The 25199-nt window shown below is 36.8% G+C and overlaps 1 protein-coding gene, 1 long non-coding RNA gene and 1 gene segment (V, D, J or C); 1 reads left to right on the forward strand and 2 right to left on the reverse strand.

Annotated features, from left to right (window-relative positions):
- Nucleotides 1-25199, forward strand: part of LOC141378436 (uncharacterized) — a 373512-nt gene that overhangs the window by 182421 nt on the left and 165892 nt on the right. The gene's annotated exons all lie outside the window — the stretch shown is intronic.
- LOC141378422 (uncharacterized) lies at nucleotides 14101-20269 on the reverse strand. The gene is made up of 3 exons (XM_073927790.1): nucleotides 20191-20269; nucleotides 19516-19583; nucleotides 14101-18549 (listed from the first exon to the last, which is right to left on the reverse strand). The coding sequence occupies exon 3, from the start codon at nucleotides 18280-18282 to the stop codon at nucleotides 17293-17295; it is 990 nt and encodes a 329-aa protein (XP_073783891.1). The 5' UTR covers nucleotides 18283-18549; nucleotides 19516-19583; nucleotides 20191-20269; the 3' UTR covers nucleotides 14101-17292.
- LOC141378423 (T cell receptor alpha variable 12-3-like) lies at nucleotides 20993-23015 on the reverse strand. The segment is given in 2 exon segments: nucleotides 20993-22755; nucleotides 22917-23015. Coding segments are annotated over 2 exon segments (396 nt in total).

Consider the following 25199-nt stretch of genomic DNA (forward strand, 5'->3'; position numbering starts at 1 on the left):
CTCTTCCATCTTCTACTTCATCTGCCCTTCACTACACAAGCCACAACTTCGTCTAAACTTATGACGCCGGCGATTCAAGCCACCGGAGAGAAGCCGAACTCACAGATCACCTAACGTTAACGGTCCACTTTCGGTAACGTGCATGCTTTAAAGGGAAGTCTGGCGAGATCAGCGTGAATAGAACGCTTTAAATGAAGAACTCACCTCTCAGCCTCCCGCTGGTCAGTAGATCCATAACATTCTGACAGCTGAAATAGTTCGAAGGCAAATGACCAGGCAATCTAATCCATAAACATTATTCCATAACACCTTCATTCGTCGATATACATCCATGAAAAGGTGCACTGATATCCAAACCAGCTGCTGGTGAGAGTGGAGCCATACTTTCACGCATAAACATTGTAGCGATCTGATCTACAAAATGGCCGCCGGCATTTGCACTCTGAACTCTTGACCGTGACTCCAAGGAGCCAATAGCTTAAAGGGGAAGTATCACCATCCAATGAGCTTTCCAAAACTGGAGACGGTCCCGCCTTCTCTCCCGACAAATTCATGAATGGACTGCGTGCAGAGAGTTGATTCCGGCCAAATAATCATGTTGAGATTATAGACATGTTACTTATCATGGATGGAGTAAAGCCATGATAAACATTACATTCACACAGTTCCTATTAAGTGGCAACATCGTTTTTAAGTTTGATGTAGGCAGTTGATATATTTACATTTCATTAATAATTATATATACATATATTTAAAAAAAAAAAAAAAAAAAAAAAAAAAAAAAAAAAAGTAAATAAAATTCTGAAATGAGTATTACCCAGCAAGTGATAGACAACCTACACATCAAGCAGTAACCCTTCTGTATCACGCCAATTGTGACTCTCATATCAATACACCTGAATGTCAGTCAGTTTATAATGACAGTAAGAAAACAATTTCCTGCTCGACTGCAACAAACAAGAGGAGGACATTTCTGGCCATGGAGTAGCTTTTCATACTTATACTTTGTGTTAAATACATTCGAGTTTTAAAAACTTCTATATCAGTAAGGGGTTTAAACTCCACTCCATCATCATCTCACCAGCTCTCCAAGAAGTTTCCTGGACTTCCAGCATAGAAACGCCCCATACGCTCAGTTCTCCTTCTAATTACCACCCTGCAGGAGGACAAATTCCCACTTCTACAACCCTAGCACATTGTGACATTAAGTATTGGAACATGCATTAACAAAGGCGCTTCCATTCACAATCATCCATACACTTATGAAGACTCCTCCCACGAATATCAGCCAATACAATTAATCATGTCTGCTGTACTTGTGCCATGTTGCTAAGATTTCATTTCTAATTCTCTCTTGTTTTCCATTTTAGAGTTCAAGACTGCCAGCTCCTGAAACTGCCCTCATTCAACCCATCACACTCTTCATCCATTCCTAATGCATTTACACTCTTCGCAAAGATACTTTCTGCCTATACAGCCCACACCCTTGATACCATATTCACATATACCCCCCCCCCATTTACTCTTCATATCACTATTGACAATATTTAGCACTCATAACGCTCCAATGCTGACTATCATTTGTACTTCCGCTATAGCTGAGTCGCTCCGCCGAGCCTCATTCTCCTTCTGCACCCCCCCCCCCCCCCTCTTCTTCCCATTTATAGATGACACAACCGCCCTGTCACACGATTCTGATTTAAGAGATGCTTATAGCAGTTCTTTGCTCCACAGGTATCCCCCAGATCAACTCTCAGTCACTCTTACACAGGGTGTCTCCGGAGTATCAGAAGGTGTTGGGGGCTGATAAGTCAATATAGAGGAGTTTGAGAATTTAAAATTGGAATTTATTGTTGAACAAGGTATCATCGTATGCTAAAGTTTGACTATTCAAGCCGTGAATATCAGGATACTAGGTAGTTACGTAATCAGTAAAATTCTGCTAAGGTTTGACAGCTTGCCGCTTGTTTACTGCAACACTATCAGTCTGCAGCTCTATAGGTGACAACTTGTCGAATCGGCTAGATTTTAATATACATGTGTCTGTATTCGAATGTTTAGTTGGATTCATTTGTTACATTTTAATATTTAGTAAATATTCCGTAAGATAAATCTCGCCAGCTTTTTTGATTGAAAATGGTGATAAGGTCTTTAAACGTGTGGGAAAAGTATTAAAGGTGTTGAATTACTTCTCTTATTCCTGTATACTATGTTTCAGAATATGAGCAGCCATCACAGAAGTACAAAGGGCAGCAACAAATCCAGATCCTAGAAAGGTGGTCACCTGATGCCTTCAAGACATGCGTCCTAGCCACTGGCCCCCCAAAGAAGCCCAGATGGCTCTTGTCAGCCATAATCCCACATCCACTCAAGGGCGAGGGTGTGACCCAGCCACCTTCTTCTTTTTCTTCCTTCTAGCCTGAGTAACACTCAGTTTCCTCCCCCAGCCACATAGGTAATTGGAGTTTCATCCAAGCCCCCCGTCACCCCGCCACCCTGGCCGTTTCCGCTGGAGTCTTCACAGCCCCCTCCCATTTCCCGACTCCTGCCGGACCCCGCCCCCCCTAAAGCTCTGACTTCCGCAGAAGTGTTACCCCGAGCTACGACCCCCGCAGGGGTCGTCTCACCGTCCCTTCCAGGCCTTAGCAATCTTTATTTATATATATATATATATATATATATATATATCTATATACACCTGTACATAGATATATATTTATAATAGCGCTGTCACTCCCCCGCTCCATCTCCTAACGGAGTGTTCCTCGAGCACCTAACTTATCCCGTCACCCTCTAACAGGAGTCTTCACTGTCCAAATCCCCTTTCCCAGACTCCTGCTAGAGTAGGCCAGCTTGCCCTGTTCCCCGGGCGCCGACCCCCGCAGGGGTCAGTCACTGCCCCCCCCCCAGGCCACTGAAACTCATTATATATGTATATCTATGGACTTTCGTTTATAGATATATATTTATATAGAGCGCTGTCACTCCCCGCTCCATCTCCAGTCGGAGTGTTCCACGAGCATCGACTCCAGCAAGAGTCTGGCCAAACTTGCCACTCACCCTCTAGCAGAAATCTCCACCGCCCAAATCACACTTCACGATTTCTGCTAGAGATGGCAAAATAAAAAATTGCTGCACCCAACTCCCGCAGCGCCCATTCTGACTCAGAAGTCTCCTGATCACCCCCTCCAGGCCTTAGATTATCCCATTATATATATATATATTTATATACTCTCTCATATATACATATATATTTATATATAGCGCTGCCACTTCCCTGCTCTATCTCTGTTTGGAGTGTTCCTCGAGCATTTTTGACTCTTAATGAGCCAACCCCGCCCACCCCTTATGGCCCCCCTTCACTAGTCTCCACCCAACCCCCTCCCCCGCTCTGGCTTCCACAGAAGTCAGTTTCAAACTTTGCTCCAACTGGAGCCCCCTACTCTTTCTTCATTCCTTAATTACTATATCCAGCAGCCGGATATAGTAAAAACTTTCTAGCTTTTTGGGGGAAATTCTTTGAAATACTCGGCTGCTGTCCCGAGCTAGAGGCATTTTTTGGGGAGCGATCGAGACCTACCTGATCTCGGTTCTCCTGATATGCTTCTAGACCGGGCGGGAGCCATGGGCTCAAATATCTCCGAGCTCAGGGTTCTCTCCCGGGACAGCATGCCAAACCTGCTATAAGTGCCAAGCATATCTAAGTGGGAACTCTTGAAGTGAAGTTTCATAAACTAATTTCGAGAGGAGCACGTGATATGATTGTGCACCGCTGGCCACTCATCCGTAATCAGTAATAATCCAATCAGAATGATCCTAGCTTAGTATAAATGGATCACTTTCTCCCCATTGCACTATCTTCATTTTGGAAGAATCCCCCCTTCCACCCCATCTCCTCCTTTTTCTCCCCTTCTAAACGGGGAGCGATCGAGACCTACCTGATCTCGGTTCTCCTGATATGCTTCTAGACCGGGCGGGAGCCATGGGCTCAAATATCTCCGAGCTCAGGGTTCTCTCCCGGGACAGCATGCCAAACCTGCTATAAGTGCCAAGCATATCTAAGTGGGAACTCTTGAAATATAAATTTGAGACCCTGCCACCTTGTGGAGACATTTTCAGATTTCTCTCAGTGACCTAAAATGATCCCATTTATACCATTATACCAATGACCCCGCATAATACCATCGATAATTCAAGACTTTTCATACTACACAATAAACGGGGAGTAAACATAGCATTCATGCATGCCAATTTGGGAAATAATGTTGGTGATCTACAGATTTATGTCAGACAATATAAATTACTTGATTTCAAAGACTAGTTTACCTCATACAACTAAAGTTTTAAAAACTGCTTTACATAGAACAATAAAAATAAAAAGCCCAATCTTCAACAGTAAAGAGAAATTCCATACCCAGTTACATCTTTAGTCCATACAGAAACATTTATTCAGTAATGTTTCAATCACACAACCTTCTTCAGTCATTTGTGAAACTATTACATGCAGTATAAATATTCATTCTTTTGTTCATTCATTCAGGGGTCACCACAGCAGAATGAACCCCCAACTTATCCACCATATTTTTAAACAGAAGATACCCTTCCAGCTGCAACCCAGTATAGGGAAACACCTATACACTCTTACATCTACACACATACACTATGGCCAAAATTTAGCCAATTCACCTATAGCGCATATCTTTGAGATTGTGGGTGAAACCAGAGCACCTGGAGGAAACCCACGCAAACACGGAGAACATGCAAACTCCACACAGAAATGTCAACTGACCCAGCCAGAACTCAAACCAGCGACCTTCTTGCTGTGAGGCGACAGTGTTAACCACTGAGCCACCATGTCACACCAATAAATAAACAGCTAATTTTAAAAACAATTAAGAACAAATGTCTGATTGAATACATCTGCGAGGGCAATTTGGGAATCTGATTCTGTTGATTATGTGATTTGTAGGAAGTATTTTTTATTTAAAAAATTTGTATTTTTTTTTTTTTTTTTTTACATGTGTAAGGTTTTTGTATAGAGCTGATGTGTTTCCTGTCACTGTGGGCCTCAGAGCACAGTAATACACAGCAGAGTCTGATACAGCAGCAGAGGAGAGCAGCAGATCCACATGCTTCTCTTTGTCTTTAGTAATTCTGGCTGTAAATCTTTTATCAACATCTGACTTCCAATCATCTTTAGTACCTTCTGGAATGAGCACAAGATATTGAGGAGCTGATCCGGGATACTGACGGTACCAGAAAAGAGTATTTGCAGATGAATAAGTGCAGGATAATTTAACGCTTGAACCCTTGTCAGCAAACTTCTCTGTTTTTACTGGTTTAATTTCATCTCCATATGTTGCATCTGCAAAAGTAGAACAAATCTTTTATGAACTGGTGAATACATTGAAATTGAAACATTTCTGTACAATTTCAACATAGTGTACAGCATTAAAAATACTCTTTATAATATTCTGGTTGCTCAGGCTTAAACCCAAATCACAAAACACGTCAATACTTACATGCAAAGGCAGAAAGCAGAATGCCAGAAAGGAGAATCATTGTGTGCTTCTTCTGCTGTCAAGCAGACTTGAAGTTGAACAAGATCACATCAGATGTCAGTGCTTTAAACCCTCCCTCTTTCATAGTGTTCTTTGGCAGATCAGATCTGGTTCATGTTCTGTATTGTCATTCATAGCACCCTCTTGTGGTTGATTACTGATTCTCTTTTATGGTATGAATCCTTTAGAGCAGAGATGCCCAATAGTACCTGCAGGCCATAGTTGGCCCATTGTAACATTTGATTTAGCCCACCATCCCATCTGGGGAGAATGTTGGTCATTTCTAATTTAACGTAAGCTTTCATTTGTTAGTTTTATTTTTAAGCTACAAAAATAACTTGAATTAAATGTTTTAATTAAATCTTGTAATTGAATCAGATTTTTTAAAATTAAACACACTGTTGCTCAATGGAAAAACCACAATTGTCTCTTCTCTAAGCCACACCCAAAAGCCGCCACCCACCAAATATGGCATAGCAACCGTAGCTATGCGCAGGAGTTATGTCAAGCTTTTGAGCGAGGGAAACAGGCCAAAGCGCGGTGCATATGGATTGTGCAAATCTGACACCCAGTACCTTAAAAGTTTGGACAGAGTGGTGGAATTTTTGAATAGGTCAAAAAAATATGTGAATCTGTTGCTAACTTTACTGAACTTCATATTTCCATCTGTTTCAAGCTACGAATATTTTAAATTGCATATCAACAGAACAAAACTGAAATGTGATCACAAACTGAGCGCTTGCGTTCAATATACTTCATCAGCAGCTTTTTTTCAGTCATTTATACCTCATGTCAGTTCATGTCAGAGCTACAATTCACCAATGCTTTTATCTGTCTTTTGAAGATTTAGTTATTGGTGACGATGTTATAGCGGATTAGTGTCTGCTTTTATATGTGGTGTCGTTTGGATTAATATTTGCTGGTAGGGAAAATCTATTTGTTCACTTCTGCTATTTATGCTTTGATTTGCATTTCAATTTATTTGTTTCTTAGAAACAGGATAAAGAGCACACAAACATACTGACAGTAATTGGTACTGTACATTGTTATGGGTCAATGATGCTAATATACAGCACAAATCCATCAATTTTCCCTTTCTGGCTGTTCTTTTTATGAATGAATTATGTAAAAGCACTGTCCATGCGTGTTTCCTCATCGGTTAGTAACGCTGTATTTCATTGCATAACAATTAGTCTATGAGGCTTTTTGGCTAAAAAAAGTGAAATCACGGCTTAATTAGTTATTATTAGATTATTTGTAAATGTCACCTCTCCTGTGCATGAACTGAGCTGTTGAATGGTTAGTGTATGAGGTGGAAAGGCTAAGCTTCAAGCTTCAATTTTGAATGAATTATTTTCTAATTTGTTGCTTATTATGTGGTGAATATAGCCCTGTAAAGCATACTACAAGCCTTTTTTGTCTGGCTTTCTCGGATATCTCACCTGTTTGCCAAAAATGACTAATTATATCCCTGGCAATGTCTGACACCGGTCATACACACTGTAATAGACGTGCCAGGCACGAAAGCTTGACAGGATTAGCAACAGTATAACTAAGAAGGACGGGGCTTAGCGAGGGGTCCATTCTGAAGTCCTAAGTGACCAAATCAAGGCAAAGACAAGTGCCGCTTAACTAGTGCATATGGCAATGAACTCCATATTGTTATAAATGGAATTCTTATGTTTTCATTATATTAGGTTCATTATAAAATGTAAATAAAATATATAATAGATTAGTTAATATACATAAAGTAATGTTTTCAATTTATTTTTAAATAAACGAAAAAGAAAAAAAATATTTATTGAAAGTTTGTTATACAGATTGATATATTTACCTTCGGCCCACAGCCCTCAATCAAGATTGATCAACCATTACTAATGGTGTACATATATTTTGCCGGCAGTTAAGACCTCTCTTTTTGTCCTCTTCGAGTAAATTATAAAGTTTTTCCTGAGTGGTTTAGATTAAAAAAGTGAATTCTTAAATGTTGCTCTCACAATCGTGACTGTGTGCGCGCAGTCAGCTGCGAAGCCAAGCGAAAGTAGGCTTAAGAAAAGTTGATCCCGGACAATTTGCGAGACTTAGAACCTGGGACGGACAAATTTTTGAGTCCTAAAAAGGCACAGGGTCTGCAGAGCATGTGAGGCTGTCTATGGGAGTGTCGTCAGGTCTTGTGCAAATAGAACGAAACGGGTAAAGGAGAGAAGATTTTCTACTACTTAATTGATAGCATTTGTTTTTGTTATTGAGCGGATACAAAAAAATGTAAGGATGTTAATAGTAAAAAAAAAAAAGTGCCACTAAATGTACTTGCGCGGCCGTTAATATATCTATGCAGCACACCCAAGTAAAGTCTATATGGGGCATGCACTGTAGTTTTTAATATAAATTACTATAGTATATTTTCATGTGTGTCTGACAACTGAAAATAGATCTGGTAGCAAATATGTTTTTTTTTTACCTTGCACCTTTTTCTTAACATGTAATATTGTTTATTTAGGATTTTCATTTTCACATTCTGATTCCAATGCCTAATCATTAAATTGTTAATATGACTATAACTAAATGGGATATTCTTAAGAATAAGAGAATATGTGTTCTATTGAAGAGTGTATTTGCATTGTGATGACATCATATTGTCATTCTGGCATTATATAATGAGTGGCATAAAATAGTCTTTAACAAAAATATGTATTTTGGTGCAATATATAGTACAACAACAAAAAAAAAAAGACATCGTGACAAGCCTAATTATACATATGAGTTTTTATGCAGGAACGTCACTGAATAAGCAAAGTATGCAGACAGCATGATATTTCTATTTAGCATATTTGTTCCTGCTGCTTGCAATAGTGCTACTGTGCTGTCATTGCAATGCTGGTAAAATCTTTGAACCCGTTTACTGTCAATAAATATTTACTTTCAATAAAATGTCGTTATTTTATTACCTTTTTTATGATTATAAACTATGTTACTGAGTTCAATCTGGAAAGTCTTACAAAATTACTTAAATTATTGAATAAAATAAGAACTAGTTATTACAAAGTTGTTTAGGTTTCAGTGCATGCAGAAGTTTCGGTTTCTGTTTTGGGCCAGAGTTTTTATTTTGGTGTATTCCTATACTTTTAAGATAAACCAGATTTTCAGCATATTTCAGCTATATTTATGAATGGATGCAATAATTTTGGCAGTAAAACAGGTCCAGATTCGCGCTCTTATTCTTATTTTGTTTAATTTTATTTTAGTTTACCTTATCTTATTTCATTCTCTAAGTTTTTATAGTAGCACACAGTCCGCTGTTTTGTGGTCAGTTATGTTGTTTAATGTAGCTCCTGGAAGAACATTGTTTCGTTTGAAATGACAATAAAGCTGCCTTGACTTGACCTTATAATTTTATATATCAGACAAAAAAAATGGTTCTTAAATCAATTTTTTACATCCATAATTAAAATCCTTAACTTGAGTAATGTCAGTAGTATGAAATTAAAACAAGTAATAAAGAGGTTATTATCCCACTACTGCTATTGTTTCTCATATTTCTAAAATGCATAATCACATATTATCATCAAGAGCTGAATGAATCAGGTTTTTGTTCAGTGTTGTTGTGTTTCCTGTCACTGTGGGCCTCAGAGCACAGTAATACACAGCAGAGTCTGATACTCGCAGATCCCGGATCATCAGAGGAACTGATTTTGCAGTGGAGTTCAGTGTTGCAGAAAATCTCTCCTTAAAATCAGCCGCAGTAATTCCTTCACCATATGTTTGTTTATTCAGAATGAATGTTGGTGATCTGTTTGGAAGCTGTTTGTACCAGAAGAGGTATATATTTATATCAGTGGTGCTGTAGCTACAGCTTATTATAACTTGACCTCTTTCATTTGCACTTATGCTTCTTAAAGGCTGTTCAACTCTGTCCTGTCCTCTGCACACTGGAGAAATGCATAGAAAAGTGGATCAATAGCATAAATTATGAGCAAAGCAAACTTAATCATTCAGTTATCATAATGTAAATCATTTCCAGTTGAAGTGCGCAGAAGCAGAAATGCACTTACCATAGTAATGTGCAATGAAACACAGGGAAATGAAAGCCCATCTACACATAGTTGATTTCTGAGGTAAAAGAACAGAAATGGACTCGGCTGTGCTGTCAGAAGCTTTGTGAAGGTTTCTCTCACTGAGCTCTACTTTAAATTCACATGACCTACTCATACATGATGAGAGCAATGCTGACCCCTGCTGGAGAAAACTGGAAATGGCTAAACTTTATATTCTGAAAACAGTGAATAATTCTCCACATTGGTAGAAAGTATGTAAGTGTTTTAGACCCATTTCACCTCACTACACGTAATAACTGCCACTAGTTTAGTTATAAAAAAAACTGAATGTTTTAGATTAACACCTGATGTCTAAGGAAATGTAAAAAAAATCAAAGCAAGAAAAAACAATTATAGCATGATGGTATTTTTTCCTTTGTTTGTTTTGATGTTTTTTCCACTTGTAAATGAAAGATTTCTGCTATAGTTCTATACTTATACTACTAATTTTATCAATAAAATGGTCAAAAATGCAAGTGCTTCCTTTGAATGGGCATGATGCTTCTAGATATAGAAGAGAAGTGATCTGTATGTCATTTATGAAGCAGGTTTTTGTTCAGTGTTGTTATGTTTCCTGTGACTGTGGGCCTCAGAGCACAGTAATACACAGCAGAGTCTGACACTGCAGCAGAGGAGAGCAGCAGATCCACACGCTTGATTTCTTTTCCAGCTTGATTTTCTTTTCTCAGCTTAGTTGTAAACCTGGAATCTACTTCAGAAATCTTAGTCTCTGTTAGACCCTCTGATATGAGGACAAGATTTTGAGGAGCTGATCCAGGATAGTGACGGTACCATTGAAGATTATATGCTGAGGAATACCTGCAGGATAAAGTTACTTTTGAAGCCACTGCAGCAAACACTTCACTGCTGTCAGGACTGATTTCATCTCCAAAAATGACACCTGGCAAACAATGACAGCTTTAGTATTCAAATAAAGACATTAATTTATTACTGTAATTTTGAAATTTTACACACGCAATGAAGTTGTTATTTATATCAATTTTTGCATATTCTAAATATTTAATTTAAGAATGTTTACATTTCCATTTAATAGGTTTGTTAAAATTTGAAAATTATTAATCCCCACACATACTGTATGTACAATTGGGCTTTTTATTGTAAACGCACGTAAAATATACACAAGCACACTTACATGTGAAGACCAAGAGCAGAATGAGTGAATGAAGAACCATTGTTGAAGTGTGTGTGTGTGTTTCTACAGCAGGACTGAGCTTTGAACATTCAAGCAAATGTAACAAGAAAGTCTCTGATCCATGAGCTCAACTCCTCCTCTTTCAGCCTCCTATACAGCTTGATGGCAAAATGTGTTTGTCATATATACACAGTTTAGATCGAGTCATTTTTCGTTAATATTTTACCATAAGATCATACAGATTTAATTTTAAAGATTTATTTGTATTTTTTTTCTTCAAATAGTAGAAGAATGATGAAATGCAGTAAACAATGTGCACAACATAGGAACAAATGCTGTAATTAAAGCATTTTTAAATATTCTGTTAGGGTTGTGGGCAATATGACGATATTGTATGGACCAAATGAAAAATCTATCGTTTCATATTATGCTCTATCATTTATTTTGTGGTGTAATGTTGGGTGAGTAAAGTATTTTTAAGAATTAAGAAAGCACAATATTATGTGTATGCAGAGAGAAACAGGAATAACAGCATTGGGAGAAAGTATTTTTGCTTTTTATGTAGCAATATTTTTATTTTCAAGTTGGACCTGTAATCATGTTTTATATTTTATAAATATTTATTTTATATTCCTACATTTTTAAGGAAACATTTGCCAAGAAGTGAGAAATATGATCACATTCGAATAAGGGATTTTTTTGAGTATTTACTTTAAAATATAAAAAATCAATATCGTCAATATAAAAATATTAATTGATTGAATTTATTTCCCAGAGATGGGTTGCAGCTGAAAGGGCATCTGCTGTGTAAAACATATGCTGGATAAGTTGGTGGTTCATTCTGCTGTGGTGACCCCAGATTAATAAAGGGACTAAGCCGAAAAGAAAATGAATGATTGAATGAATTTACAAAAATGATTGACATTTAATCTATCATTATTAGGATATGAGATGGCTGTTTATAATTGTCATATTAATAATAGATTTTTGTAGATTAAAAGGTATTGTCATATTGCCCAGCCCAATTAACATACTACACTCTGGTACCAGCGAGCTGTTTCACAAAAATGGTTTAGAAATCGGGGAGTGTAGTCAAAAGCCTGACTTTAATGAGATTAGCTAAATGTCCACGCTTAAATTGGTTCCATAACAGCAAGTTGAAGATCATTTGATTTTACTAATCTGAGTTCAGATTATTGGGCATGTTACTGTCGTGAAACCTTAAAGGTTGAGCATTGATCCATAGATTACTGTATGTTGTGTGCTACTATGGCAACTACGAGAACTGAACGAGCTCTGAAATGAGACACAGCTGTTCACAGCGAGTAAGCGGCGTTGGCTTTTAGAGTTTAAACATATAAAAAATAAATTATCAAATTTTATATTTTGGGGGAAATATCAAATACAATTTTAATAAAAAGGGAAAGAAATCTACATAAACACTAAAAATATATAAAGCATTTAGTTAAAATGTTGTAGTTTGTATTAGAATAACTGGATTGAATTTAAATGTATATATCCTTCTACTGTATATTCTAAAAGATGTTTGGTGTGTATTTATATGTTTACTATTAAGTGACAATAATTTTTTCATCATTATTAGGTGGTTAAGTGAATTAAAAATAGAATCATTACTTTGATTAAACTTGAACTTAAGACTTAGCCTTAAAGTTAACCTGCCCCAGACCAGGCTAGTTTCTCTGCATAAGTTGCCAGAGTATTTGAGTTTGAACTATCATAAATTTGATATATGAAACCGAATCCGCTATTAATAAACCTGATTTACCAAAATAAGCTTGGCTTTTTCTCTAAGCTTTTTCTCTAAGCCCCCAGGACTTGATTAATAATAATAATAATAATAAACCTGCTAAACAAACCTGTCATTTCATCGTGGTGACCCTGAATGAATAAAGGGACTAAGCCAAAGGAAAATGAATGGATGAATGTATGTGTGATTAGTTGATAGTGTGTGATGTTTCTGTTCAGTTTTTATTGTTCATTGTGTTTTTGTAGAGTGTAGATGAGTTTCCTGTCATTGTGGGCGTCAGTGCACAGTAATACAGCGCAGAGTCAGTCACTTCAGCTTCAGAGATCTCCAGACTCACACGTTTGCTGTTTTTATCAACTTTAGGTAAAAGTCGTGGAGGAAGAGGTTTACTGGTAGCTCCATGCTCATAAATGTATGCGAGGAACTTTGGTCTGAATCCAGGATACTGACGATACCAGTGCAGGTTATTCACAACGCCTTCATATTTACAGGACAGGGTGACCGTTTCTCCCTCACTTTTAAGTGTCTTGTTTTCCAGTGGTGTTATTGATTGTGCAAACGTCTCCTCTGCAAGACAACCATTAATTAATTCAACCATTCATTAATTCATGCTAATATATTACTAGGAAATCAGTGCCCAGCAGCATGAATATTGAGAAGGAAAATATTAAACAAACTTCATATTATTGATGAGTTGAATAAAGATTAAATAATAAGTAAACTCTTACTTTCTATCAGTGATAGCAGAAGCAGAACACAGAGCATCTTCATGTTTGCAGTGTAAGAAGCAAAGTTTGAGCTGCTCTTTTTCAGATCTTTACATGCTCCACCTCCTGACTAAGAGGATGAGAACTCTGTAGTAAAGGGACAGTTCAAAGATCTAAATGTGCTCACTTTACTCAGTTGTTCCGTACTTTCGACTATCCTGTTTCAGTTGAACACAGAAGATGTTTAGAAAAATGCTGGAATCCTGTAACCATTGACTTCCTTACTATTTGATTTTCCTATTATGGAGGTTTCCAACATTTTTTAACAAATATCTTCTTTTGTGTCGTAGACAAATTTGTGACAAGTAAAAGTTGAGAAAATGATGATGGAATGTTACATTTTGAGTGAATTATCCTTTTAACATGATTAAATTATTAAATGTGACACTATAACACTTAATGGTGTCACGTCAGCTTGTCTTGCCAAGCGGGAAAAAACAGGCTTGTTGAAGTGCTTGTTGAACTGCAGAAGCAGGAGACCCGTCGACAGAGCTTAAATCCTCTTCTCTTTCAATGAAGTCGCCGGTGTGAAAGCATTTTGGATTTCCAGTGAGTTATGTTGACAACGTTCGTGTTGTCGACAAAAAAAAAACACAGTTTTGCAAGCTCTGCTATGTACGTATTACGTACGGTTCGTCAGATAGACAACACCAGCATCGCGATCCTCCGGCCCCGTTGCAAATCCGCTCGCGAAAAGTACACACTCAGGCCCTGTTTACACCGTCTTTGTTTTTAAATGGCATTTTAGAACGACAACAATTTGACATCCACAGTGGTGTGTAGCATTTCTGAGCAGCCCTCCTTCCTCTCTACCTCTGAAAATGCACATCACGTGACTACACAGACACAGACGTACACACAGCCATGTGCTCCAGTCAGTAGGTCCAGGCAGTCAGAGGACTGCTTCAATCTTTCACTCACTTGTACTTAGTCATTTTAGAGAACACCTCAGATACTGTTGGCTGGTTCCTGTTGGTTGTGCATCTTTTTTTACCGACGCCATTATAACGACACAGATCACTGCCTATTCACGAGTCCCGCAGAAAAAGTGATTGACAGGTGGTAATTATGTGTGTATCTTGCCTTTATTCATTTACTGTATGATTTGTTTATGGGTAAAACAAAGACCATGCAGGTCAGGTAGTTTAAACGGTAGGCTACAAATAATTAATTGGTCATTAATTAATTAATTATTCATAATCGAATCGAATCGTGCCTTCAGAATCGAAAATGTAATCGAATCGAGGATTTGGAGGATTGTGACACCCTTAATAATACTGCATAAACAAAAAGAGAAATTAAGCTCATGCGATCATAAAGATGATCTTTTTTTTAATTATGTTGGATGTGTATGTTGGCCTATTACTAATTTAGTCTTTTATTTTAGTTTATTAATTGTTTCACCTTTACATCTAAATTTCCATTCATAATTGTGTAATTTAATAACTCAACATTTAACTTAAAGGAGGATGAATAGATCATGAACAGAGCTCCTGGGAATTATTGTGTAGTGTTGTTTACACTATGCTACACTTTTATTTGACAACATACATCGTTTACACATTAATTTACATATAATATAGCTATGAACAGTGCAATTATTGTATAGTAATATACATGTGCATACATTTGTCAATTTTTAGATTTTTATTATTCTTGCTTTTTAAATTCTCTCTTATCTGTGTTTTTGTCCTGTCACAATCATCCTTTTGCCCTTTGGAAACTTGTGTTATGAAAGCCAATTTCTTGTATGTGTAAACGCCTGACTTTAAAATGTTCATGTTAAGTGCACATCGCCCTCCTCTGGCTTTTCTAGTCAGTTGCACACATGCATACAGTGCTTCACATTCCCAAATGAGTTTTAAAGACAATAACATTTGATGGTGATTATATCATTTCAGCAGCATCAGTAATATAAAGTAATCTAAATTTAGAATATTAGAATGGATAATTTGACTGTCAACTTTCAAGTGACAAGTGAAAGAAACTTGCTAAATTGGTGTATTTGTGGATTTTAAAAATGAAATCATCCACTTAATAAAGTAAAGTGATCAAAGACAACATTTAAAGTATTATTTGTTTGTTGTAGCATTGTCAGAGTTTTTGTGTGAGTGTTGAGTGTGTTTGAGTCACTGTGGGCCTCAGAGCACAGTAATACACAGCAGAGTCTGACACACGCACATCCTGGATCTTCAGTGGAAATGATTTTGAACTTGTGTTGAGTTCGCTGCTAAATCTATCCTTGAATTGCTCTTCATCAGAACTAAATCTGTTCAGCATGTATTCTGGGAATCTGTTGACTTTTTGCTGGTACCAGAAGAGATATGGCAATGTATCAGTGGTTTCATACTGACAGTTGATTATTACATCTTCATCTTCAACAACAGTTTCAACTCTTGAGTTTTGTTCAACTTTATCCAGAGAAACACGACCTGTAATATCAAATAAAACATCACTGATGAGAATCAAATTCACTTGTTAGATGAATATCACTAAATGTGTACTTCTGGATTTTGACTTACCCCAGAGAAATGTGAGGAAGAAGATTCTTTGCCAGTTTGCCATTAGAGTAGTTCTTAAAATACTAATTTAGATGTAATGAACTTGTTGAAGTGTTCAGTAGACTGTTGTTTCAGCCTCTCTTTGATGAAGTTGTGCTGTAGTAAAACTGTGACCTGTGGGAGGAGTTTGACTGAACACACACAGTTTGACAGTCTCCTCCTTAATGTGCCACAGTCTTAAAGGCTGCTTAATATATGTATGAATGTTCAGACCTGTAGCCAGCCTGGTGACCTCATTTTCTATTTAGTTGTGGTGTTTAAATGCTCCAATGAGTGGCATTTTAAGCTATATTTTTATCTGGATTAGCTTGTTGTATCCTCCCTTTTTGATGTACCAAAAATATTTCCTAAAGATTTATAATAAACAAATATAAAAATGAGCTTCAGGATTTTTTTCTTACCTCTCTTGAAAATGTATCTAACAACAGCCTAATTATCTCAAACAGCAAAAGTCAGTCTAATCACTCGAAAAATGTGGAAAAATATTAAAAAGCCTTTACTGACATGCCTATTTGTCATGCGCCTACACCTTTTGATAACACTTGACTTCATCATGGTGTAGCTGCAGTTTTAAAGAACAGCCATTTCAACATGTTCTTTCGAACCACCCAAACCCCCAATATCAGTTACAACAATAACAGCAACAATAACAACATCATGCCAGACGAAATCCATATGTTTGCAGTTTTGGAACCTCTTGCAATGTAAAAATTCATTTATAATTTCTTAATAATCATTGTTTATTGTTATTATTAATCTATGTGTAAATACAGGAATATAATGCCATTTTTAATGTTTAAGATTGGGGGTGCTCCGTTTGATCGTCCGAATATCAGTATTAGCTGATAATCACAAGTAATAACTTGATCGGTACTCACCAATATGGTGGATTTCATAAACTGATCGCAGGTGTTTTTGAGATTACAAGCAGAGGACGACTCACTCGCGATCCTGTATATTATGCATAGCCTACAGCTACAGCTCTGTCTTGTTTGTTTCTCTTCACCATCGTCATTCTATCTGCCTTTGACAAGTGACGTCACCCTCGCGAAACGCTGACTTGCATTATGGTACTAGCCGCCGTTTATGGGGTATCCGAGTTAACATTAGCAGTTACATAGTTTTAGCATCTTTCACAGAGTAAATACAAAGATTTAGGAAAAGATTAAAATCATCCTGTTTATGCTGAACATGTTCTTTATATTATGTTATTAACTTATATTATATAAAACACAAGAAGAGACACAGATCTTTCAGCCATTGCACATGTTTATTTACAGGCAGGATTGTGCAGTGGGTAAAGGGTGAGTGGGATATTATGGGGAGGGACGATGATCAGCATCAGCACCATCTGTTGTTGTGGTTGTGTTTGTTGATCCACAGGTGCTTCAGTTTAGGATCATTTCTGTAACGCTGGTGCAGCAGCTCTCTTTCTCTTCTCTCCCTCTCCTTCTGGAGATTCCTCTCCACATTCCCTTCACCTTCTCCTCTGCCCTGGTGAACAGATTCATCTGCACTTTTCTTTTGGTCTTTGGCTGCTCCGGGACGTTCTCACTGAGCTTGCTCTCAGCCCCATCAGCAGGAGACACGCAGAACAGAGAGGTCATATCATGTTCAGCCTCAGAGTGTCCAGCTTCACTGAGGTCCTCAAACTCAAACACTTCACTCGTCCATGATTCATCATCCAGCACCTCCTCCTCCTCCTCCTCCTCTTCCCTGGCAATCATCTGTCTTTGGCATCTTTCAGGCTCGAGGAAGGTCTGGATGGTCTCCCCAAACTCACTTTCCTCATCCTCAGTATCAGAAAACATGAGCTCTGAAGCAGATACAGACCAGGCAGAACCTGAAGACTGAGACTGCAGTGAGCTGAGAGAACACACTGATCTCAGAGGAGCACGAGGAGGAGGAATAGGACACACTGTGGAGAACAGCTCATCTGGTGCAGGAACAGGATGTAGAGGAACAGCCAACAGTTTGGGAGGGTCCAGATTAAAAGGGCACCCAGGCAGGACAAACTCTTGCTCAGATCCTTCCACAGCACACATCTGTGGTATTTTCACTGGCGGCAGGGGCTTGAATCGAGCGGCCGGAAGGATGAAGTCTCCAGAGTCACTGGGAAGCTTTGGTAGTTTTCCCTTTATGGGCTTTAAGACAGAGGGTCTGGCAGGAGTCTGCAGGGCTTTGACCTCTCTTTTAGCCCCCTTGCGGCGTTTCTTCCTGCACTTGTTGGGATTAGCAGTGAAGTTGCAGGCCTCGCTCTCTGAACATTTATTTACTGCCGCCAGTTCTTGAGCTGCACATTGCTGTGTCTCCCTTCGATGCCAGAAAGGGATAAAACAGTCAAACAGCTTTTTAAATGCACTGCTGAACAGAGCCATCCTGAACACTGAAGGCTGAAAATGAGTTGGTCAGTAAGTCACAGAAGTAGCTCTCAATCACTCGACCACTCAAACACCAACAACAGTTTAGAATGTGAACTGCAGTTTCTGTATTCCAGAACAGAATTCTGTTTATGACATCACACATTCTGCTGAGCTCCCCTGAGTGACACTTCTGAACTATGACAAGCAGAAAATGCTCACACTCACAGCAGTGGTGTCAATGAAAGAAGTTTACAAACACTCCTTCTGCCCCTTTATATTTCACTGTTAAAAATACACAGTTCATCAATAACCATTAACAAGAACAAGAGAAGACAAAAACCTGTTGTGAACATTCAAACATTCTGAAATATTTTCATTTATCAGTTCATGTAGTTTTCGCAATGCTGCTTGACCAGTGTGTTACAGACTTCAGATAACATATACACTGTAAAAAAAATTGACCTTAAATTCACAGTAAATTACTGGCTAATAATTGCAGTAAATTCACAGTAAATTATTGTGAGGTGGTTCACAGTAATTTACTGTGATTTTATCACATTAAATTATTGTGAAATTACAGCCATCTAGTGTAACTTTACAGTAGATAATAAATTCTGTTACTGTGATTTCATAGTATTATCTTGTAGAATTAGCTATATTTTACTATAAATTTACAATACAAATACTGTGATTTAGCAGTAGGTTGCAGTTGAAAATCTTGATTTAATTGTAAAGTTACATTTATATCCAGAATTACTGTAATTTAACAATTTGGTGCTGTAAAATTTCAAAGCAAATTTAGGTCACTCAAAAATGAAATTTCTGTCATGATCTACTCACCCTCAGGTTGTTCCAATTCTGTTAAGTATGATTTTAAGATAAAAAAAAATATATATATATTATATTTGATGAAAAAATATCAAATATCCCCCTTTGTGTTTAAACAACCCGAGAATGCACAAATTACGACAGAATCTACATTTTGGGTGCTCTGAGAAGGCTCTAAAATAAAAATGAAAACACCCACACATTTTACACATTTACTTAACAGTTTAATTACTTCAGTGTAAACATGTCAGAAAATTCTCAAAAGATGAAGCCTTTTGGAAAATAAAGGCTTTTTTATATATATATATATATATATAGAGAGAGAGAGAGAGAGAGAGAGAGAGAGAGAGAATCAAAACTGCTTGCAAATTATGCAGTCATCTAGTCAAGGTCAGTTATTTTCCTAGTAATTGTACACACTTGTTGGTTGATGTGTCTTCTCTGCTTCTTTAACTTCTTCCGTTTCCAAACTGATGCCCAAAAAGCACCTATAAGCAAAAGAGCAGATAAACTGTTAGCTTCGTTCAACAAATGACGCTGTCTGTTCCAAATCACAACCTTCAGTGGAACACTACACAGAGTAAAATGACTGTTAGCTCAGTTTGAACATGATGACAATACTGTAGTTCAGTCAAACTGCAATCATTTAAACAAAAACATCTAAAAAAACATTTCCGTCACAAACACACAATCAAGAACAGTCTAACAGCAAATAGTGGTTTTAATTTACCCAGGCAGAGCATTTCAAAACAGTTGATTTGATTTACAGTACATCTTCCATTTACATAGTGTAATCTAATGCTGGGTTCACACTTATTGCAAAGTGAACACTTGCATCACGGCACTTGCTCTTGAATACTAGCAGGATGTTTCTTGCATCAAGCAAATTTTTCATGAGTTGAATATTTGTAAAAATGTTTGCAAAAAACTTGATTGTAGAGATACAGCACTTGTGTTTTATTCACTTCAATCAAGTTTTTTGCAAATAATCTAAATATTTTTTCCACATATTTTGCATTTCACTTAATTTGTGCTGCCCAGTAAAAATTCCCCACTATTTATGCATTTGCAATGACTTGTATGTAATCCACTCACCTGAATATGTATGTTCACATTTGGTATAAGAGCTCCATCCTCTTAAAGACAGCTTCCTCTCTGGTCTCCAGCACAGACCAACAAATTGAGTCAGCAACACACCCCTTTATTACAAGTGAGGTGGATTTTATACTCTTTAAAGTGTGAAGTTAATCTATATATTCAAATTGTATGTGTATAATCTGCTTGTAGACTTGCATACCATTAAAACAATTGAAGTGTTATGAAGAGTTAGAAAGGGGAAATGGCCTGAGGAAACAACTAAGGGTCATAAAAAAAGGGATGAAAAGAGAGTGGCAAAAAAGCCTGAGGTGTCTCAGGAAACAGATGTCAGAGGTGGAATTTGGGGTCAGGGGTTAAACTAGGAGGGATCTTGTGTAATATATGGAGAACAAAGGAAAACAACGGATGTAAAAGGGTATTTAAGTAAGGCCAGAACGTGAGTCAGACAGAATTTTTCAGACAGAGACGCTACTGGGGGTCTCCTGAAAGTTCTCCTTTGTTGTCGACAATAAAGTATATTCTTCTGATATTCATAACCTTCAGACTGAGTTTGATTGAGTAAGAGAAAAACCAAGAAAACCACTACACAAGGGGACAAGAGGAGTCATGACTTGTGCTCCTATACTTTCCTTGTTTAACCCCCCAAAACAAGTCCTGAATTTGTGAAATCCAGGTGAGGTCCCATGACCACTTGACCCTCCAAGGAATAAGACTGTTTGTTTGATGTTGTATGAAAGAAAGTGTGTTTGAAGTGAGAAATATGATCACATACGAATGAATTTTTTTTTTTTTTTTTTTTACATCAATATAGTGGTCAATATAAACATTTTAATCTATTAAATTTATTTCCCAGAGATGGGTTGCGGCTGGAAGGGCATCCTTTGTGTCAAACATATGCTGGATAAGTTGGCGGTTCATTCCGCTGTGGCGACCCCAGATTAATAAAGAGACTAAGCCGAAAAGAAATTGAATGATTGAATGAATTTACAAAAATGATTGACATTTAAAATATCATTATTAGGATATGAGATGAGCAGCAGTTGAAGATCATTTGATCTTACTAATCTGAGTTCAGAGAATTGGGCATGTTACTGTCGTGAAACCTTAAAGGTCGAGCATTGATGCATAGATTATGTTGTGTGCTACTATGGCAGCTACGAGAACTGAACGAGCTCTGAAATGAGACACAGCTGTTCACAGCGAGTAAGCCGCGTTAGTTTTTAGAGTTTAAACATATAAATAATTAATTATAAAATGTAATATTTTGGGGGAAATATCAAATACAATTTAAACAAAAAGGGAAAAAATCTACATAAACAATAAAAATATATAAAGCATTTAGTTAAAATGTTGTAGTTTGTATTAGAATAACTGGTTTGAATTTAAATGTATATATCGTTCTACAGTTTATTCTATTCTATTATTCATGTTTAGTGTGTATTTATATATTTACAATTAAGTGACTATAAACTTTTAATCATTTTTAAGAGGTTAAGTAAATTAAAAATGTAGTTAAATTACGATTAATTAATGTTAACATTACTTTGATTTAGCTTGAACTTAAGACCTAAGCTGCGGTCACACTTGACTTTTCTCCCCATAGACTTCCATTCATACGCATTCGAATGCATCAGACCGGAAACGTAAGGTTATGCATTAAGTTTCAAGCTTTTTGAACTCTGACCTGCGAAATCGTCTCACTTGACTGCGTGAGACCAATCGAGGATCAAAACATGACATCTCTGGACAGAAATTTAAAACATGCAGCAATCACTCGCTTTTTTAATGTCTAATAATCTTGTTTAATCCTGCCCCTTTTCGCAGTGCTGTACGACAGAATTTCGCACACACAAACTCTAGTGTAACAGCAGCTTTAGCCTTAGAGTTAACCTGCCCCAGACCAGGCTAGTTTCTCTGCATAAGTTGCCAGAGTATTTGAGTTTGAACTATCATAAATTTGTTATATGAAACCGAATCCGCTATTAATAAACCTGATTTACCAAAATAAGCTTGGCTTTTTCTCTAAGCTTGGTTTATGGTACAGCCCCCAGGACTTGATTAATAATAATAATAATAATAATAATAATAAACTTGCTAAACAAACCTGTCATTTCATCGTGGTGACCCTGAATGAATAAAGGGACTAAGCCAAAGGAAAATGAATGGATGAATGTATGTGTGATTAGTTGATAGTGTGTGATGTTTCTGTTCAGTTTTTATTGTTCATTGTGTTTTTGTAGAGTGTAGATGAGTTTCCTGTCATTGTGGGCGTCAGTGCACAGTAATACAGCGCAGAGTCAGTCACTTCAGCTTCAGAGATCTCCAGACTCACACGTTTGCTGTTTTTATCAACTTTAGGTAAAAGTCGTGGAGGAAGAGGTTTACTGGTAGCTCCATGCTCATAAATGTATGCAAGGAACTCTGGTCTGAATCCAGGATACTGACGATACCAGTGCAGGTTATTCACAACGCCTTCATATTTACAGGACAGGGTGACCGTTTCTCCCTCACTTTTAAGTGTCTTGTTTTCCAGTGGTGTTATTGATTGTGCAAACGTCTCTTCTGCAAGACAACCATTAATTAATTCAACCATTAATTAATTCATGCTAACATATTACAAGGAAATCAGTTCCCAGCTGCATGAATATTGAGAAGGAAAATAATAAACGAACTTCATATTATTGATGAGTTGAATAAAGATTAAATAATAAGTAAACTCTTACTTTCTATCAGTGATAGCAGAAGCAGAACACAGAGCATCTTCATGTTTGCAGTGTAAGAAGCAAAGTTTGAGCTGCTCTTTTTCAGATCTTTACATGCTCCACCTCCTGACTAAGAGGATGAGAACTCTGTAGTAAAGGGACAGTTCACACAAAGATCTAAATGTGCTCACTTTACTCAGTTGTTCCATACTTTCGACTTTCCTGTTTCAGTTGAACACAGAAGATGTTTAGAAAAATGCTGGAATCCTGTAACCATTGACTTCCTTACTATTTGATTTTCCTATTATGGAGGTTTCCAACGTTTAAAAAAAAAAAATCTTCTTTTGTGTCGTAGACAAATTTGTGACAAGTGAAAGTTGAGAAAATGATGACGGAATGTTACATTTTGAGTGAATTATCCTTTTAACATGATTAAATTATTAAATGTGACACTATAATACTGCATAATCAAACAAAAAATAGAAATTAAGCTCATGTGATTATAAAGATGATCTTTTTTATTATATTGTAAGCGTATATTGGCCTATTACTAATTTAGTCTTATTTTTTAGTTTATTAGTTGTTTCATTTTTACATCTAAATTTCCATTCATAATTATGTAATTTAGTAACTCATAATTAAACTTAAAGGAGGATGAATAGATCATGAACCGAGCTCTTGAGAATTATTGTGTAGTGTTGTTCACACTATACCCACACTTTAATCTAACAACATACATTGTTTACACTTTAATTTACATATAATATAGGTATGTACAGTGCTATTATTGTTTATAGTAATATACATGTGCATACATTTGTCTATTTTTATTATTATTGCTTTTTAAATTCTTTTATCATCTGTGTGTTTGTCCTGTCAATGTCACCCTGTTGCCCTTGTGGAAACTTCTGTTATGAAAGCAAATTTCTCGTATGTGTTAACGCCTGACTGTGATGAATTGTTCATGTTAAGTGCACATCGCCCTCTTCTGGCTTTTCTAGTCAGTTGCACACACGCATACAGTGCTTCACATTCCCAAATGAGTTTTAAAGACAATAGCATTTAATGGTGATTATATCATTTCAGTAGCATGAGTGATATAAAATTAGGAATATTAGAATGTATACTTACATTTTAAGTAAAAACTTAGAAATATTAAAACTTAAGAAATATTAAATTTATAATTTGATTGTCTACTTTTAAGTGACAAGTGAAAGAAACTTACTAAATTAGTGTATTTGTGGATTTTAAAAGTAAAATCATCCACTTAATAAATGAATGTGATCAAAGATAACATTTAAAGCATTATTTGTTTGCTGTTGCATTGTCAGTGTTTTTGTGTGAGTGTTGAGTGTGTTTGAGTCACTGTGGGCCTCAGAGCACAGTAATACATAGCAGTCTGACACTCGTAGATCCTTGATTGTCAGAGGAACTGAAGTTTTGCTGAGAGTTGCGTGAAATCTCTCATTGAATTCTTCCTCAATGTGTCCAGTTGTGTTGGTGATTTTATTTAGCATGTGTTTGGGGACTCCTTTGACTTTCTGCTGGTACCAGAATAGAGTTGGGTTTGTTGAAGTCTGATATGTGCAGTCAATGGTTACAGTATCACCTTCAAAAGCAGATTGAGTCTTTGTGTCCTGATCAACTTTGTCCTGAGAATCACATCCTGAAATAATCACAACAAAATTAATAAACATGCACTTTACACACATAAAAACATTCATTTTATGTATCACAATGATCATTATTTGATAATTACTCACCCTTGATAAATATAATTATGATCAGAATGCCACTTTTCCAAAAAGCCATTATATGAAGCTGAAATCCTCTAAAAGTGTTGAAGAATCTGCAGAGATGTTGTGCTCCTCTTCCTCTTTCTGGATCTGTTGAAGCAGCAGTCAATTCATATCACTTGCTCTGCTGCTGGGAGGAGCCTAAGCTGCACTCGCTCTCAGTATACATTGTGTGTTCTGTTATACAGTATTAATTGTTTTGACAAGCTTACATTGCTTCATTCACTGAAACATTCTGATATTTCCTAATGATTACTATAGTCCATACTGTTTTGATGCTGATAATAAGATTGGAACTACTTTCATGTCACATTTCAGACTCTAAATAAACGTGTTGAATACAAATTGACTCATTCTTGTATCTCGGTGGTCTTAAAAATGATTTTAGATAATATAAATACTTATAATTTTGATGTCACTACAGTTTTTTGTCTTCTTTCTACTGTAGATGATTTGTTCTGCATGTTGTTATTGTCACATCCCCAGCTCGTTCCTGCTGCTCCAATCA

Source organism: Danio rerio, chromosome 2 (assembly GCF_049306965.1).
Source record: "Danio rerio strain Tuebingen ecotype United States chromosome 2, GRCz12tu, whole genome shotgun sequence".
NCBI classification, from domain to species: domain Eukaryota; kingdom Metazoa; phylum Chordata; class Actinopteri; order Cypriniformes; family Danionidae; genus Danio; species Danio rerio.